Source organism: Raphanus sativus, chromosome 9 (assembly GCF_000801105.2).
Source record: "Raphanus sativus cultivar WK10039 chromosome 9, ASM80110v3, whole genome shotgun sequence".
Taxonomy (NCBI): domain Eukaryota; kingdom Viridiplantae; phylum Streptophyta; class Magnoliopsida; order Brassicales; family Brassicaceae; genus Raphanus; species Raphanus sativus.
The window spans coordinates 4,159,578-4,176,835 of NC_079519.1; the positions used below are offsets into that span (position 1 = coordinate 4,159,578).

General features: G+C 35.1%; 2 protein-coding genes across 6 annotated transcripts; one reads left to right on the plus strand and one right to left on the minus strand.

Moving 5' to 3' along the window:
* Positions 1-2,814: 2,814 nt before the first annotated feature.
* On the minus strand, positions 2,815-8,525 carry LOC108824414 (uncharacterized aarF domain-containing protein kinase At1g71810, chloroplastic). Of its 3 annotated transcripts, none has more exons than XM_018597837.2 (20): positions 8,080-8,525; positions 7,957-8,001; positions 7,593-7,631; positions 7,309-7,479; positions 7,037-7,189; positions 6,755-6,790; positions 6,328-6,371; positions 6,026-6,116; positions 5,726-5,876; positions 5,257-5,371; positions 5,126-5,175; positions 4,943-5,021; positions 4,797-4,847; positions 4,394-4,535; positions 4,256-4,300; positions 3,825-3,923; positions 3,705-3,746; positions 3,387-3,548; positions 3,160-3,279; positions 2,815-3,055 (listed from the first exon to the last, which is right to left on the minus strand). In XM_018597837.2, exons 1-20 carry the CDS (start codon positions 8,431-8,433, stop codon positions 2,951-2,953), a joined length of 2,094 nt encoding a protein of 697 aa, XP_018453339.1. In that variant the 5' UTR covers positions 8,434-8,525; the 3' UTR covers positions 2,815-2,950. The 3 variants fall into 3 exon arrangements, with proteins under 3 accessions (XP_018453339.1, XP_018453338.1, XP_056849702.1); XM_018597836.2 differs by having other exon boundaries at positions 3,378-3,548; XM_056993722.1 differs by lacking the exon at positions 7,593-7,631 and having other exon boundaries at positions 3,378-3,548.
* Positions 8,526-10,055: 1,530 nt separating this feature from the next.
* On the plus strand, positions 10,056-17,168 carry LOC108823977 (exocyst complex component SEC6). Of its 3 annotated transcripts, none has more exons than XM_018597296.2 (25): positions 10,057-10,278; positions 10,372-10,539; positions 10,697-10,824; positions 10,897-10,987; positions 11,072-11,161; positions 11,249-11,319; positions 11,533-11,625; positions 12,022-12,048; positions 12,389-12,496; positions 12,679-12,814; positions 12,907-12,951; positions 13,319-13,374; positions 13,466-13,574; positions 13,925-14,065; positions 14,168-14,347; positions 14,766-14,849; positions 14,936-15,022; positions 15,197-15,241; positions 15,415-15,493; positions 15,847-15,916; positions 16,004-16,091; positions 16,179-16,268; positions 16,354-16,470; positions 16,567-16,629; positions 16,812-17,168. In XM_018597296.2, the coding sequence occupies exons 2-25, from the start codon at positions 10,411-10,413 to the stop codon at positions 16,941-16,943; spliced, it is 2,259 nt and encodes a 752-aa protein (XP_018452798.1). In that variant the 5' UTR covers positions 10,057-10,278; positions 10,372-10,410; the 3' UTR covers positions 16,944-17,168. The 3 variants fall into 3 exon arrangements, with proteins under 3 accessions (XP_018452800.1, XP_018452798.1, XP_018452799.1); XM_018597297.2 differs by having other exon boundaries at positions 10,057-10,244; XM_018597298.2 differs by lacking the exon at positions 11,533-11,625 and having other exon boundaries at positions 10,056-10,278.
* Positions 17,169-17,258: the final 90 nt, after the last annotated feature.

Below are 17,258 nucleotides of genomic sequence, written 5' to 3' on the forward strand. Positions count from 1 at the left end.
TTATATAACCATATGATTAGGGCCGTATCAAAAATCTACTATATATATATATCTGTGTTTTTAGTATTTAACTTGTGGTATTTTTAACAGTTTTTCTAAAATAAATAATGGTATGTAAAAATAACATATATAATATTTATTTTGTGTAAGGCGCCAGTTTTAAATTAGTAGTAAGTTACGTCTATGTACCAGTGCATGGTATGGTCGATAGTTTGCACCAGCAAGTTAACTAATGATTCATCCTAGTCAAATTTTTTGAATTTATAGTTGAACCGGTCTTTTAAGTTGTACGAAATATGTTAACGGAGGAACTTAGTCAAATTCAAATTCAACCAAATACAATTATGCAAGAAACATTCAAATCATAGCATGACCTCAATAGATAGAGATAAGCACATTAAAAGTTAAAATATGTTTGCTTGTCTATATGCTATAAAAATAGTACAGCTGTTTTTCATTAGATAAACGTTGTTTTGAGATGTTGACCATCTCTTATGTGGATGAAAATTTATTTTCTATTTTTCTTATGATGGTTGATAGAACCAATCAAATGGCAAATCGGTTTTAAAAATGGCTTTGGTTAGAGACTCGATGAAACCTAACCAAGCGTGACTAGAGTTAAAAAAACGTAGCTGAGTTCTTCTCGTGGTCGGTACTGAGCCAAACCTAATGAAATATTGGTCTTAAACTTTTAATTTTTTTTTTAAAAATTACATAGATAATAACTCTTAAAAATCACTTTAAAATCTTAAATTTACCCCCCAAAAATTTAGCTGAAATTTTCAAAATATCGCATACATTTTCTTAAATATCTTAGGGTCGGTCCTACTTTTTCTGAGTAGGCCTGGTGGACCTCATATATTTAAATTAAATGTCACATTCTTTATATATAATACGTACCATAGTCTAACTTTGCATTGATGTATTTCCTTAAATACAGTTTTTCTTTTTGTCTATATTCTATATATGATTTTTACATTTATTACATGTCGATTTAGATAAGATATATACTAAGAATACTAAAAATATTAATTGCACTATAATTACCCTATACAATTCATTATAAATTTATCAGTATACTTTCATTGGCCATATTAATTTTATTAGTACTAATAACATTAAGTAGATAAGTCATAGACATATACATAAAAATATGACTATTCTTTTAACTACATTGGGCCTAATCTACTTTCTAAAACAAATAACACATAGCTTCATATATTGTATAGAAAATAGTAATATTGTATAGTATTATACTTATACAATAATACTAAAAACAAACCAAACTGAAAATATAATATATATCGAAAATGCTTTGAACCATTACACACAAAATATATTAGACTTTGGAGATAAAAATTCACTTTGAAATTACGTAATAATTATTTTAAAAAATTAAATTTCGTAATGTACAAAAAACATAAGTTTTATATAAATTTTGTGTTACAATAAAATAATACAACTCGCGCTTGCAAAGTGTTATTTTACATACGAAAGACAGTTTTGATATTGTTCTTTAAACACAAAATTGAATTATACAAACTCGATACTACATAAAACTAAACAATATAGAATATATTTTAAAAATAAAACCCGTGCGGATGTGCATATGTTTATATAATATATAAATATATTATGTTACACATATTTTCATATAAATAATACCCCAATGTAAGTTTTGTATAATAAATGTTGAAAATACAAAATATATAGCACTATATATTTTAAATAATATAAGAAAATCTACTTTACGTTATCATAAATTTTAAAAATCAGATTTAGTAATTAAACACATTGCTTATTTAAACACATTAGTACACATTGTTATTTATCAAAATTTTATATTAATACACATTGCGATCATATATAACATTTAGTAAAAACAAAGATAAAAAAGAAAATTGACTCCCGCTCGGTCGAGCGGGTCATGATCTAGTATTGTTTATACTAAGTACACTCTTTTTTTGGTAATCGAAGAAACTGTTGAAGCAAGATTCCACTGACCACTATGATGATCGGGATTTACTTTCAAGTGTTTTTTCCTCGAGGTTGTGAAGCTGAAATTTAGCCAAAGGGATGTTCAGAATCAGTAAACACCGGCATAACCAACATATGAGTATGACAATGGAAGCTATTGTCCCGGTTGTCTAGCCACTCACATTAGGTGACAATGGTGGTGTTGCCTATTCACTATATCTCATTCCTTTTACTTCATTGTTTCACTTTATGTACACTGTGCACACCGTTCTCTGACTACACGGACCATTAAAACCACTTATAGTGCAAAATATAATCGAGGAAACCTGAAAAATTGTCTACCAGTTTATGGAAAATCCAACAGAAAATATCTCAACAAAAATATATACATTGGATTTTCATATAATTTTTAGATTCTTACAGTTAGATGCTAATATTTATATATACATATATATGTATTTCAAGAATTTTATGTTGAGAAACCTCCATTGGATCGTTCTAAGAATTATATATATATATTAGTATTTAAGTATGGATGTCTGAAAATTATGAGAAATCCAACCAAAAATATTTCCTTTTATGTATTTTTAGAATTTGAAAAATCCTCATTGAGGTTGTTCTAAGAAATAGATATTAGAAGCTAAAAAAATATAATTCAGAAGGATATGTAAATGATTCGTAGACAACATCTCAGTCTTTTATCTTGGTCTTTGCTTCTGCTTTAAGTTAACTTTTCCTCCGTTCGTTCCTGTGCACACTCGTTTGGCCATTGGTGAAGATTTTCACTACTACAGTGAATAAAAACATCTTATTTCTTCAGTACACAAGAACTACGACTAACTCAACGGACAGTATGATTCTCATAAAAATATATAAAGAAATAACTCATGTGACAATGGAGATTATGTATATACTACAGTACTGTTATAAAGTACTAAGAATTCTTTAAATGCATTGATGTAATCGGACGACATCAAAGAAACATCCTACGAATGGTTCTAGCGAAAGCTCGAGACACCAATCTTCCAACCAAGTCACCTGGCAACTGAAGCAACCGCTGTTGCGACTCTTGCGGAAGCTGCAACATTCATTCCAACACCACCCCAAAAAAAGAAGCCAGGACAATTAATATCGAATTATAAATAAATAAACATGTAGGGATGTCTTATGCAGAGACGTTACCTCGGGTAAGATGGAGAGAATCGGGAGCATCTCTTCAGCTGATGGAAGCTGATACATGACTAGTGATGCTTCGTCTTGAGGTGTGAGTGCCTCCCCATTTTTACTAGTTGCTTTTACTTGCTGCAAGATTGATGCCGCAAACATTTCAAATATATACAAACCGTATTCGATCGAACTTCAACATTATACAAAAAAAAAAGAGAGAGAGGATTTCGTACTGTGCTTACAGCTTCATCCCCTCGCATCCCTGAGAACAACGAGATGAGTCGATTGAAGGTTCTTAGGTTTGTTATGTCTTCTTCTGTCAAGGAGTTGAATGGCCTTGAGCCAGAAAATGGAGATACAGATGTGAAGGAGTCCAAAGTTGCCAATCCAAATGCATCAAGACCCTGTAAGATAAAATTGATAATAAGCAATCGTTTTGTTTAACAAAGAATAAATGTTCAATAGATATTTGATTTCAATATATGCTTGTCAAGCCAGTCAGTTTGTTGGAAAACCCTTCGATCAAACAGCGGAAACAACACATTTTTTTAAATACCTACCTTAGCGAATTCTCGAAGAAGGATTTCTCTTACAAAAGAACCCTGTTCAAAGTTTCAAGATCTCATTAGTTGTAACATTAGTTTATGATTCGCAGTACAAAAACTACAGCTTATATATACCTGTTCTGTGAAAGTAAAAGCAAGTATTTGCTTCATGACGATCTTAGAGTCCGTGCCTTCCACCGGGTTCTGAACCAATGCCGTCTCTGTCCTCAGAGACTGAAGAAAGAAGATAATGATAAGAAACCAAACGACTATTCTTTGTTCTGTAAAGAGCTAAACCCATAGACTTTCTCGAGAGTAGGATGTATTTTCTATAGTTTTCATCCAAATCATCATGCAGATTTCACAGTCTTTGGTTGGCTCTCAGGCTATTTGTATAATTATTCAACTGTCTACTGACTAATTTGTCATTGAATCAGTATCCAAACTCTATCATACGCACAACTCCAAACCAAATACACAAGCTCAGCAGCAAGGATAAAGAAACTGACAGCACGAGTGTACAAGAAAAAGACAAACAATGAAGGGCGATTTAAATCCAGGCTCACCTCGGTAACCAAAGACTCAAGACGGTCAATTCGGAAAACACCTTCCTGGAAGAGACGCATATAAAGGAGGGTACGTTCAGGAAGAAACAGACTGAAAAAAGAGGATGTTCAGTTTAACTAGACAAGATAGTTTAGTACCTCGTACAAAAGAGATTGAAGAGAACTTTTCAGCTGGGGAGAGCTGTCAGTTAGGATTTTCCTAGCAATCCAAGGGTATGTACTGCCCAATACCTTGTAGTTTGGGTTAATACCAATGGCAATGCCCTCCAAAACAGCAAGGCTGGGGAATACAAGGTGAGGAACAAGAAATCATGCATATTATGTCTCAGTAGACAGAAAAATACTAATCACACATAAGCCGTGGTTGAGAGTAAAAGTAGGATAATTTAAAATTAATCATATAACATAGACCAGTTGGACCTACAATCTTCTGCAAAAGCTCTTAGAAAGTTTAAGAACTCTCAACATCGCAAAACAAGAATGTCCATAATACCAGCAAAACGGCGGGATGACTATACTGTACAACGAATATATATAGTACCTGCGGATAACAAGAGAAAAATAGGGCGGTATTCGGAACTTGAATTGGTACCTGAGAGTTTGACAAACGAGTATCAGCATCTAATAAGTAAACATAACATATGCAAGTAGAGTAGTATGTGTTAGTTTAAGTACAACTGTTACTACATAGTTTTTCCTAAGTCGCCAGACAGGTCACCAAAGCTTATATTGCGAACCCCTCTGGCAATTGCATCTTGAAAAACGTCTGTAGAGAGAAGACATTTGTTTCAGAACGCAACATATGTTTTTAATACTAATATGTAGCTGCAAAATAACACTCTTTTTCCCAAACCAAAAGCCAGAACAAACCTGTTAAAGCCTTCGTCACAGCGCCCTTTTCAGCTGTCGGTGGAAGAAGCCTACAGAAGTTGTGCAGATGAGATTAGGAAATGTCAACAGTTGAAAGTTCAGATTATAATGGACACCAGTGACCAGAGTACCCCAGAGTTACAAAGTCTTTAGCCAGCGATTTGAAGTCACGATTTACGAGATGAAGACATGCTTCCATGAATCCATCACGTAATTCTGGCCTAAATTCCCCCATCATACCAAAGTCTGTAAGAAAAACAAACGAAAATTTCAATCAGTTACAAATAAAAGTTACTTCACAGGACAACAAAATCTGTCTTTACTTTCTAGACATCAAGAGGGGCAGGAAAAGTCCCCACTTCAGTGGTACTATGTGAAAAATAAACCACCGAGTAAAAAGTCACATAGGTGTACATGTTTCTGATTAATTCACTGTATCATCAAATAGATTAGCTGAAACAAAGGTGGAATCTATCACCAGAGCATCAGCGACTAGTCTCTTTTCTTTGAGCAAAGAAACAACTATACATATTATATATAATCTGGCAAATGGAATGCAGCTTGATAACCCAAAAAGTTAGTATTGAAATTGAGGAATACCTAAATATGCAAGTTGGCCATCGTATGTGCGTAGAAAATTCCCAGGGTGGGGATCGGCATGATAAAATCCATACTCCAGAAGTTGATTAAACGAACAGTATACGCCAACCTCAACTAAATAAAGATCATTAACTTCAGCAAGCTTCTGACCCTGCAATAGAGAAAGTAGAGTACATGAAACTATTATGTGCTTCGGAAATAAAAAATCTCCTTTAACTGAGGGAAGCCATAAGAAATATATACAACTCTTTGATGCAAACCAGAAAATTGATTCTTTATTTCCAACGTCTAACTGCATACCTCCACCCACTCCATTACAAGAACTTTGCTGGTACTGTACTCTGTGTACATCTTTGGAACCAAGACATCCTTGATGCTACCATACAACTTCCTGTTCAAGAATAGAGAATGTTACTTTACAGAATCCCTTATAGAGGAATTTTAATAATTAGATGAGCAAATACCACGGTTAAACAACAAATCACATGATTTATAGCTCAGATCAATAATTTATAATGAGAATACAATGGACTCGTCATAGCCATATCATAAGTGGGCGATCAAACAAGGCAGGCGAGACTCAAACCTTAGCAAGGCTTTACCTAAATTTTATTCCGTTTTGGGCTTCTTTCAAGTAATCCATCTCCTGCATTCAATGTGATTTACCTGTATTCAATATAAAGCTCTAAGATATTCCTCGAACAAGAAAAAATTTAAATGCAACAACTAGTTACTAGTCCATCAAAAAGATCTTTCAAGACATTATATAATCATCGTTTGTATCTATCAGTTACTCACATAGTAGCTAGAAATAGAATATCTTTTTTTCCCCTATCAACTTAAGAGCGTCAAATTTCATTTTTACGGAACAGAAAGGTAGGATTGCACAAAGGAAAATAGTGCGACACTCTTTCCTCAATGGCGGAGAAGAGAAGCATCAAGAACTTACCATTTTTTATTATAAGCAAAGTATACTCTACTAGTCTGAATAAAATGTCCGCAAAACATGACTTGAGGTGAATCATTTACCTTAAAAAGACTTGTTGCCCATTCATCAACAACTGCCTGCAATGAAATTTCACACTTCAGCATTGGAACGGGTTTCTCTCAGATAGTGGAAACCAGTTCTATCCAACAATTTAAAAGAAAAAATCTACTAGAACCGTCTGAAATGGATACTAGAGTAAGTCTCAACATATTTAAATGTTCTTCTGCATAGCTAAGGAAGTTCAAAAAGTGGAGTAATGTTGAAAGAAGACAATAATTAATCAGTTCAAAGGAAGTGCTCAATTTACACAAGTTTAACGTCACCTGGAGATCTGAGTTGAATCTCCCAGCCTTTTTAATCAAACCCGCCATGTATCGCAGAATTAGAGTGTCCAAAGCAATAGCAGCTCGTACACCAGGACGCTGCACTTTAACAGCAACAACCTTTCCATTTCTACGAAGCCTAGCTTGATATACCTGACACGTAGACCAATGTATGATCCACATAATAGGATAAGCTCTCATACATAGACTGGGAATAAAAAAACTAGCTCTAGGATAAGGTTTAGACCCTCAATAACATGACTTATGTGTACCTGCCCAAGGGAGGCTGCAGCTACAGGCTCCGGAGAAATCTCAGAGAAAAGCTCATCTATAGGAAGACCAAGTTCATCCTCTATCATATTAAAAGCAACTTCGGTTGAAAAAGGAGTTATTTGATCTTGTAGCAGGGAGAGTTCATCCAAGTATACAGGCGGTATCAAATCCTATCAATGATTCAAAAACCATATCTTAATAGAACCAACAATCACAAAGCTCATGAAACCTGATGTGAACAATGTTATATTAAAGCCTGAAGATTACAGATGGAGCAACTTACGGGACGAGATGAAACGGCCTGAGCTATTTTGACATACGCCTGAAAACAAGACAAGAGAAAAGAACACTCGTAATGAGCAATGTGATATTGAAACCCCAAAGGAATATGTAAGTTAAGGCTTTGATTGGTAACACAATCCCCCAAGTATTTTAGTATTATAAAATATTTTGAAAATTTGTTTTGTATGATTTATATTCTTCCACAAGTATATTTTAATACCTTGCAAAATTTATCTAATCATAAAAAAAACATTCACAGTTTTTCATGCTCTGCATATTTATTTATCTTAAGTATTTCCAATTCATAAATAAACAGTGTTACCAGTCAGAGCCTTAAATCTCATAGAGAAGGAGAGAAACCATACCGGACCTAGCTCCACCAGTAACTTCCTAAGCTCCGCCGCTCGTACCTAATCCGAACCATCAAGAGAAAACGTTAAAGAGCATCATATCTAAATCTAGAGCACAACTATATTTCGAGAAAGAACCTTGAACATTTGCTGAGAACGATCGAGAGCCTCATCGGCCAAGCGAAGACCAAACCAGAAACCAAACGTACTCCCAATCTGAGCCAACCGGCGGAGCAGAATCAGAGGCTTCTTCCTATACATCGCATCGATCCTCGCGAAACTGTACTCCGCCAAAGAATCTGCCTCTTCGGCGCTGAGATTGAACAGGTAACCGGATTTACTCGTGAAGCTATCTACTGCGTCTCTCGAGGCAGCCGAAACGACGGCGGAGTTGTCTCTTCGCCGAGGCCGATACGGTGGTGAAGATAGCAGTAGGGCGGGATTGGCGGCAAAAGAGGCGATTGGAGGAGGAGCAGGGAGCAGAATCATCATCTCTCCCAGAAACCAAAACCAAAGACTATCCGATCGTTTTTTTTTTTGAAATTGTACGGTTATTTTGTTGACGACGATTATTATTTGGTTCTCTCCGCTTCTTTTATTTCATGTGTTTTTTCCTTGTTCACATTCTTTATACATTTACCGGTATTTTCCCGATTTTTCTGAGCCACGCAAATGTTACCAATGTATTTGATTAAAAATACTTAAATTATTCGTGTCCATAATAAAAATATATTCTCTCTGTTTATATTAAAATCAATTTTAATACATATAAAAAAACATTAAGTTTTGGGATAATTAGGAAAATATCCTATTTATGTTTTCAAATTTGAAAAATACATTGATTTAATTTGTTTATGAAAATTACACTTGTCCAATTGTAAAAAGACATCTTGACCAGGTTTAGTTTTAATTTTATCTGTTGTTAAAATTTCAAAATTAATAAGATAAATATATTGATTTAAAATATAGAACTGGATAAGTCTTTTATAATATTTCAATGTTTATCTTTAGAAAAATATAAACCTTACATAACTAGAGAATTTTAAATAACAAGTTATCATTTTTGATACATAATATAAAACTATACATATTAAAAATCATCATCTCATCTAACCTGCAACATCAAAACAATTTTCTCTCCACTGAATAATTATTATAGAACTAGGGACAAAGCACTATCGATGTGCACGGTTAATCGTTGCATTGGTCATTAGTATATGCTCATAAATATACAAAACTTATAAAACGTAAAGACATTATATCCAAATTTGATAAGTTTCAAATGGCTGTAAGATTTCTTAATAAAAGATATTGTGTTTTCAATGATGATTATTTCTATCCTTTTACTACTTGTATTTAAATTAAGATTATAGTTAAAATAATACATTTGGTTTCTTCCTGTAATAGTAGAATTTAATTAGGATAAATTAGTCATTTAGCTTAAGAAAAGTGTAGTTTTCAAAAGAAATAAAATCCAGTGCAATTTTCAAAATAAAATCTCTTTGCAAAGTATTTTTCCAAATTTTCCCTTAAATTTTTAGTTTAATGTAATCTCCATCTTTTAGTATGTTACAGTTTTTCAAATCAACTAATATTTAATTTTCAATATACACTTTATTAATTTTATGCCATATAAAATATTTGTATATTATTAGCTGAACTGTAATTACATAAATATAAATAACTAATGGTGCTTTTATTTAAAATAAAATAAAATGAAAACAAATATTTTCTTGATTTATATATAAAGTTATAAAACATCAACTAATAAAAATAGAAAATATTTCTCCTGATTATTATTCAAAATAAAATTATTTTCAAAATTTTGTAATTTTTTGTTATTTAGTAAAATATTATTTTTTACAATAATTGTTTTGAAAATATTTGTCTTAAAAATGCATGGATTTTTTTTTTGAGAATGGATTATAATCCATACAACTTTTTTTGGTCAAAAAAAATCAATGCATTTAAAAAAAAAGATAATCCATACATTTATCTTTTTTTTAAATGCATGGATTTTATCGTATAGAAACACGTTTATAGACCGACCATGGTTGGGGTATATATGCGTTTTACTCGCCGGATCAGCGTTAGCGTCTGCGAGAGAGAGCAAAAAAAAAAAAAAAAAAATCCACAACAGCTGGCACGAGAAAGGAAAATCAAAAGCAGGTGAGGAATTTATCAGCGTCTCGGAGGTTTAAAATCGTTCGTTACTACTCGTTCCACCTGATCTTCCCTTCACCACCATTGTGTTCAAGGATCTTCAAAAAACCACACCTCGAGAAAGCTAGATAAACGATCAAGTAAACGCAGCTTTGTCTCTTCGAATTTGCTCAAGTGACCTCTTCTTCGCCTTTACGTTTCTGTTTCAGATCTCTTGACTCACCTCTGCGTTGGGAATCTTCAATATTTCTTTCTATTTTCTCGCAGAGACGGTCTTCAATTTAGGATCGGTGATCTATAGCGAAGATGATGGTAGAGGATCTCGGTGTGGAAGCCAAGGAGGCGGCTGTACGTGAGGTGGCCAAGCTCTTGCCCTTACCTGAGCTTTTGCAATCTATTTCTTCAATCAAGGCCGATTACATCGCTCGTCAACAGGTCTCACTTCTCGATTTCAATTGCTATGGGAACTTAATTGCCTTAGAAATATCGATTGCAACGGTGTATCAGCTGTTTCTGAGTGATTCTAGGTTTGAATCGTTTGGTTCGTATATGCAATGACCTTACTGGTGATTATTTTGCTGTTTTTCCTCAGGCGAACGATGCACAGCTTAGTACCATGGTTGCTGAGCAGGTTGAACAGGCTGAAGCTGGATTGGAGTCGCTTTCCTTATCTGAGAAAATAATCTATGAACTGCGTGATAATTTCATCTCTATAGACAAGTATGTTTAGCTCGGCGAGATATTTAAGTTTTTCAGTTTTCTCTTCCTCTAATTTCACTGCTTGTGCCATAGGCTTTGTCAGGAATGCCAAACTTTGATTGACAATCATGACCAAATAAAGCTGCTGAGTAATGCCAGGAATAATCTAAACAAAACTCTCAAGGTAGTAGATACGCCAGTTTTTACTCAAAAACGTTGCTGGTTCAGTTCAGTGATGTCCTTGTAACTTACCATTCTCGTTTTCTAGGATGTAGAAGGTATGATGTCAATTTCTGTTGAAGCTGCTGCTGCTCGGGAGTCGCTGAGTGATGATAAAGAAATTGTTAACACTTACGAGGTATCATGAGTTCTCTTCCTGTGGATAACCAACTGCCTCACGTTTTTGAGAAAGTAAGACTTAACGTTCCTTTTGTTCTTCTATTAGAGACTAACAGCACTTGATGGTAAACGAAGATTTGCCTTAGCAGCTGCTGGAGAGGAGGTTGGGAGGCTAAGGTTTGTATTTACTCCACCCTTTTCCTTTTGTTGCTTTCGCAATTACAGGAGGAAACTAGGTCTCTGTGAGTATGTAAATGAAGCAGTGCGTGGAACTGTGGTTCTTTTGATAGTTGCCTATGATGCTCTAATCCGCCTCTGGAGTCTGGCCAATTTTTGTTTCTTACATAATTACGTACACCAGTTTCTGAGGAGTACTTTTGACGGGTTCAGGGAGTATTTTGAAGACGTTGATAGGACTTGGGAAACATTCGAGAAGACACTATGGGGTCATGTTTCCAACTTTTACAAACTTTCTAAAGAAAGGTATTTTGAGTAAATATAAGCTGATGCTATCGATAAGCTCTACAGCCTCATTTAGAGTTAAAAACAAGCTAGATCAAGGAATAAAGCAATGTCAATGGACGAGAGGGTCATAGTTGGACTGTACCAGTTATGCGGTATCTAGATATGAGCATTTATGCATGACAATCCGTAGTTTATGCAATGCTCTACTCTCTGTGTTATATTGTTAGCCAGATCTTAGGGCGTAAGTCGCACCTTTGGAATTTGTACCCTGTTGATACAAGTAGTTCATCGCTGTCAAACTCGTAAATCGACTAAGATATTAATATTTACATATTTTTGGTTTTTCTCAAAATTACTGATAGCTACTTTGCTCTTGTTAATTGGTACTGATGTATCTCCTTGTTTTACATACAGTCCACAAACGTTGGTTCGTGCTTTGAGGTATGATTCCCCTCCAACGACATCCTTCATCTTATCTATTGTATATAGTATCAATATTTTTACTTTTCAGTAAATTTGTTGCAAGCAAATTTAATTGAACACGCAAGAAAGATTGTGTAGAAATGATTTCTGGTGATTAGTATTTAGTACTAAGATCAGTTCAAATTGGTGAAATAGGCTAATGAAGTTATTTTGTGACAACCATTTTTGGAAAGAAAATTGTCTAAATCTTTTGCAACATTGCAATATTGTAGATTTTATGCTAGCATTTGAAGTCTTCTTAACATTGGATGCTGTCGTATCTGCTGGTACTAACTTATAATGATTTCTTATTTCAAAGGGTTGTTGAGATGCAAGAAATTCTTGACCAACAACTTGCTGAAGAAGCAGCAGAGGCTGAGGGAGAAGGAGTGATGGCATCTGTAGCAAATCCTCGGAGGCCTGGCAAGTGAGTAAAAACTTTTCATTCATTCTCTTCTTGATTTGTTGTCTCAGAATCCCTTCCAATTTTTCACTGTGCATATACCTAAGATACGTTATGCACTGATATAGACTCCTGAGAAGCAGTGATAGTTTATTGAAGTTCCCATTATCACTTTTGCCACGTATTTTTTGTTGTGGTTAATCCAGGAAATCTACAACGACCTCAGCTTCGTCAAAGGGTCTTGCACAACAGAAGTTAAAGGTCCAAGGGAAAGGTTACAAGGACAAATGCTATGAGCATATTCGAAAGTCAGTCGAAGATCGATTTAACAGGCTTTTGACGGTGAGACTTTCTTCTTGAAAAATATCATTTGGTGGCATAGCTAAAATAATATGTTTTTGTGAGGTCATGCTAACACTGAATTATTTGACCAGCTTGTATTTGAAGATCTGAAAGCAGCTTTGGAGGAAGCTCTAATGGTTTGTGCGACTGATTCCTTTGCTTGCATACGGTCCTTCTTCATTGTGATTTCTGAAGTTTGAACTAGTTTTTCAAATATTTTTGTTTCTACTAGGTTTTCAGTAGATCTTCTTTAGTTGCTGAATTAGTCAAAAGTCGTCTTCTTTTGGTTTTAATGAATATGGTTGATGATCTAGTATGTTTTTGTGTTGTTCTTCCACAAGAACTGCCCATTTTATACTGATGTTTCTGTTCCGTAGACGTTAAACCCCAGTTTAACTCTTTTTCTTCCACGGTTATAATGATTGATGTCAACCTTATCATTGACAATTTTTGTTTGTAATTTAACTGGGTTTTGACTTTCTTGCTATTGTGTTTGACAACTAGATTGGAGAGGAACTTGGAGATATTTATGACTATGTGGCTCCTTGTTTTCCTCCAAGGTTATATCCTATATCAACTTCCTTTTTATCCTCTAAAACAGTGATTACTTCCCCCGAGAAAGGATGACCAAGCCATTCTTTTCTGTTGCAGATATGAGATATTTCAGCTTATGGTGAACCTGTATACCGAGAGATTCATACATATGCTCAGATTGCTCAGTGACAGGGCAAACGATCTGACTAATATTGAGATATTAAAGGTGTGTAAAGCCTGCCTCTTTGTAGTGTATTTCCATATTGTGTCGCAACTCAGTGTTTGCATATTTTACTTGTGTTTGATGTGTTTCCTGGCCTAGTACTAAGGAAATTTTTAATCAACCATGCATGATTTTCAAGCAATTGTCAAGCTAGTGCGTGTTATTTACAGGGAACACCGTTGAATTTTCTAAGGGGGTACTATTTTTTGGCTGCTACATAAGTTATTTTTCCACCTTTGCGTTCATGCCTTAACACATTGTGCATTATGCCTCATCGTTTTATCTTGTCTCTTTGCATCAGATATCCTATTGAGAGTGATGTATATCCTCTTTCTCTTTTGGATCTTTTGTAGGTTACTGGTTGGGTGGTAGAGTACCAAGAAAACTTGATTGCACTTGGTGTTGATGATTCACTAGCTCAGGTGTGTTCAGAGAGTGGTTCAATGGATCCTCTAATGAATGCATATGTTGAACGAATGCAAGCTACAACGAAGGTAATGACATGCACGTTTGACAAGCTAGTACTGGTTTTAATGATCACAGTTATAATAATTCTCCTTGCTTAAACCTTAGTTGCCAAACGTCTCTGGTTGCAGAAATGGTACATGAACATCCTTGAGGCGGATAAGGTGCAACCACCTAAGAAAACAGAGGAAGGAAAATTATACACACCGGCTGCTGTAGATCTGTTCAGAATACTTGGAGAGCAAGTGCAAATTGTCAGAGATAATAGCACCGATGTTATGTTGTACAGGATTGCGTTGGCGATTATTCAGGCAAGTCAGAGAAGTTGGAAATAACTTTTGGTTTCCCCCAGTATCTTTGTGTGACTGAATTGAAATGGGTTTTATATTGGAGATTATTCATCTTCCTTCTCAGGCTTTTCATTGTCTATATACTCAGCAATTTCAAATCGTTCTTGCATTCTTCTATGACTCTTGTGAACGTGAATACTGGATACTTTACCAGTTCCAGCTATTTCCACATCCCACCCTAGTGTCCAATTCCATTTATTCCTTTTTCTTCCTCCTTTCAACTTTTTCCCCTCTTCATTTAAGCTGATCATAAATTTCCTACAACAATATATCCTTCATTTATTGTTTAATTTCTATACCTTTTAAATTTTGTAGGTTTTGTATAATAAACCATACACATGTTCTATGTTTTGATTCATATTGTTGATTATTACTTCAGGTTATGATCGATTTCCAAGCAGCTGAAAGGAAGAGAGTTGCAGAACCTGCTTCTGACATTGGTCTGGAACCTCTTTGCGCTATGGTATGTTAGAACATATGACTCTTTAAATGGCACAGTACTCTCTTCCATTTTGATAAAGACGTATATTTTGTTGATACTTTCTACAGATAAACAACAACCTTCGCTGCTATGACCTTGCGATGGAGTTGAGTAATAGCACTTTAGAAGCTCTTCCAGAGAACTACGCGGAGCAGGTAACCGAACTGCCAGTTTCTGATCTCGATTTCCTTGCTATATATTATTTTAATCGGAAGTGTTGGATTCCATTGTCATGCCCACTCTCACTCCCTCCATGTTCCACATCTAAATCCGCCTTCACCCTTTTTGTATGCTAAGAAAATGTTGTTAAACTGTCGCGTTTCTCTCAGGTAAATTTTGAAGACACTTGCAAAGGTTTCTTGGAGGTGGCTAAGGTGCGTCAAAGATTCTTATTTCTTCCCTGTCTGCAATCCAAATGTACTTCTTGCGTTTGTATTGTCTGACCTTGTAGTTTCCGGAAATTAAAATTTACCTGACCTTGCAATCTTTTAAGAAAAAATATTTATGTTGGATTTTACACGAGTGACATCTGGTCTTCTGGTCGCAGGAAGCAGTGCATCAAACAGTTTGTGTTATCTTTGAGGATCCAGGAGTTCAGGAATTACTTGTCAAGCTTTACCAGAAAGGTATCTACCAGTATGTGGACTTGTCTATTTAGCTTTGTTAATGCGTGAATAGTGAGGCTATCTCCTTGTTACTTTTACTACTAATTTCCACTGATTTCTAATAGATATGGACTAATTTTCATCCGCATTAATTTCTATATGTTTCTTAATGTCATAGATTTTTTAGAAAAGTTTATAACACAACCATTTAGGAATCAAGTCACGCTCTTTCATCCTTCTTATCTGTTCATTTCCTCCTATAACAGCATTATGGACATGTTATCTCTCAGCGAGATGACATAAATACTTGATACTTGTTCTTGGCTTGGTCCTCATATGGTTTTTGTTCTTATCTTTGGCTGTTCACTTTATAGAGTGGTGCGAGGGACAAGTTACCGAGTATCTCGTGGCAACTTTTAGTGATTATTTCACAGATGTGAAAATGTAAGTTTGTTGTCGTGTTACCCTTTTGAGTAACAGAACTAATATAACACAACTCTAATGAAGGCTTGGTGATGAATGGTGATGCAGGTATGTCGAAGAGAGATCATTTAGAAGATTTGTCGAAGCTTGCCTGGAAGAAACAGTCGTTGTTTATGTTGATCATCTTCTTACACAGGTTTCCCCATCTATTCTCTCCGGTCTTTGCCTTTCATGTATATCATCAGCATACATAGGTACTGATCCTTGGGGTTGATAATTCCAGAAAAACTACATCAAGGAAGAAACTATTGAACGGATGAGGCTGGACGAGGAGGTTCTCATGGATTTCTTTAGGGAGTACATAAGTGCATCGGTAAGTTGGTTAACATGGAATATTTTTATTTCATTTAGTACTGCTTCATATAACCTGCGGTGTCACACTGGGGTTTGTGTTACAGAAAGTGGAGAGCAGACTCAGAATAATGAGTGATCTGAGAGAACTTGCATCCGCGGAGAGTCTAGATGCATTTACACTCGTGTACTCGAACATTCTTGAGCACCAGCCTGACTGCCCGGTAAATAATATCAAAATAAACAAAGCCTACCCTTTTGATTTGGCAAAGATAATTTCTTTTTTCAATGTACAATAATCTCCAATAAATCAATCGCAGGCCGAAGTTGTGGAGAAGCTTGTTGGACTGCGTGAAGGCATTCCACGGAAGGACACTAAAGAGGTAAACGCCAAACTATCTTTAGGAACAGATTATATTTAGGACAAGGCGGGGTTGGGTTGGTAGCGGAATCAGATGGACTTAGCGGTCTGAGAAACATTTTATAGCACGGTCTTCAGATTTGAATAGGGGAACAAAACAATAACAGCGTTGATTGAAATGGTTTTTGGTAATGAAAATAACAGGTGGTACAAGAGTGCAGAGAAATATATGAGAACACTCTGGTAGATGGTAATCCTCCGAAGACAGGCTTTGTGTTCCCGAGAGTCAAGTGCTTAGCTGCTTCCAAAGGATCTATCTGGCGTAAACTCACTTAGAGCGTCCGTCTCTGCTTTTTTCTTTTCTTTTTGGTTTTCTTTGTAAATTCTACTATGTTCTTTGATTCTCGCTCTACCTTTTCTGTTTTGTTTTACCTCTTCGTCGCATGGAACGTCTGTTGGCCACTTGCACTTTTTTTTTTTTTGAACACAAGCCACTTGCACTTAGATTATTATTATGGCGATGGTATCTTTATGCGGCAATATATTTATGGTGAACTTGAATTTTGTTCTTTTATTGGTTTTAGATTTCTTTTGCAATTTATCACATCTTCAAATGTACTTTTGTTTCAAAATTTGAATAAATAGCAGCAG

Coding starts and splice junctions, on each gene's coding strand:
- LOC108824414 (XM_018597836.2), bottom strand. CDS start 8,433: ATGATGATTCTGCTCCCTGCTCCTCCTCCAATCGCCTCTTTTGCCGCC. Junction 6,791..7,036: donor GATTCAACTCAGATCTCCAG/GTGACGTTAAAC, acceptor ATTTCATTGCAG/GCAGTTGTTGATGAATGGGC. Junction 4,301..4,393: donor TTCAATCTCTTTTGTACGAG/GTACTAAACTAT, acceptor CGTCTCTTCCAG/GAAGGTGTTTTCCGAATTGA.
- LOC108823977 (XM_018597296.2), top strand. CDS start 10,411: ATGATGGTAGAGGATCTCGGTGTGGAAGCCAAGGAGGCGGCTGTACGT. Junction 14,348..14,765: donor TTGCGTTGGCGATTATTCAG/GCAAGTCAGAGA, acceptor TTATTACTTCAG/GTTATGATCGATTTCCAAGC. Junction 16,092..16,178: donor TTGATCATCTTCTTACACAG/GTTTCCCCATCT, acceptor TGATAATTCCAG/AAAAACTACATCAAGGAAGA.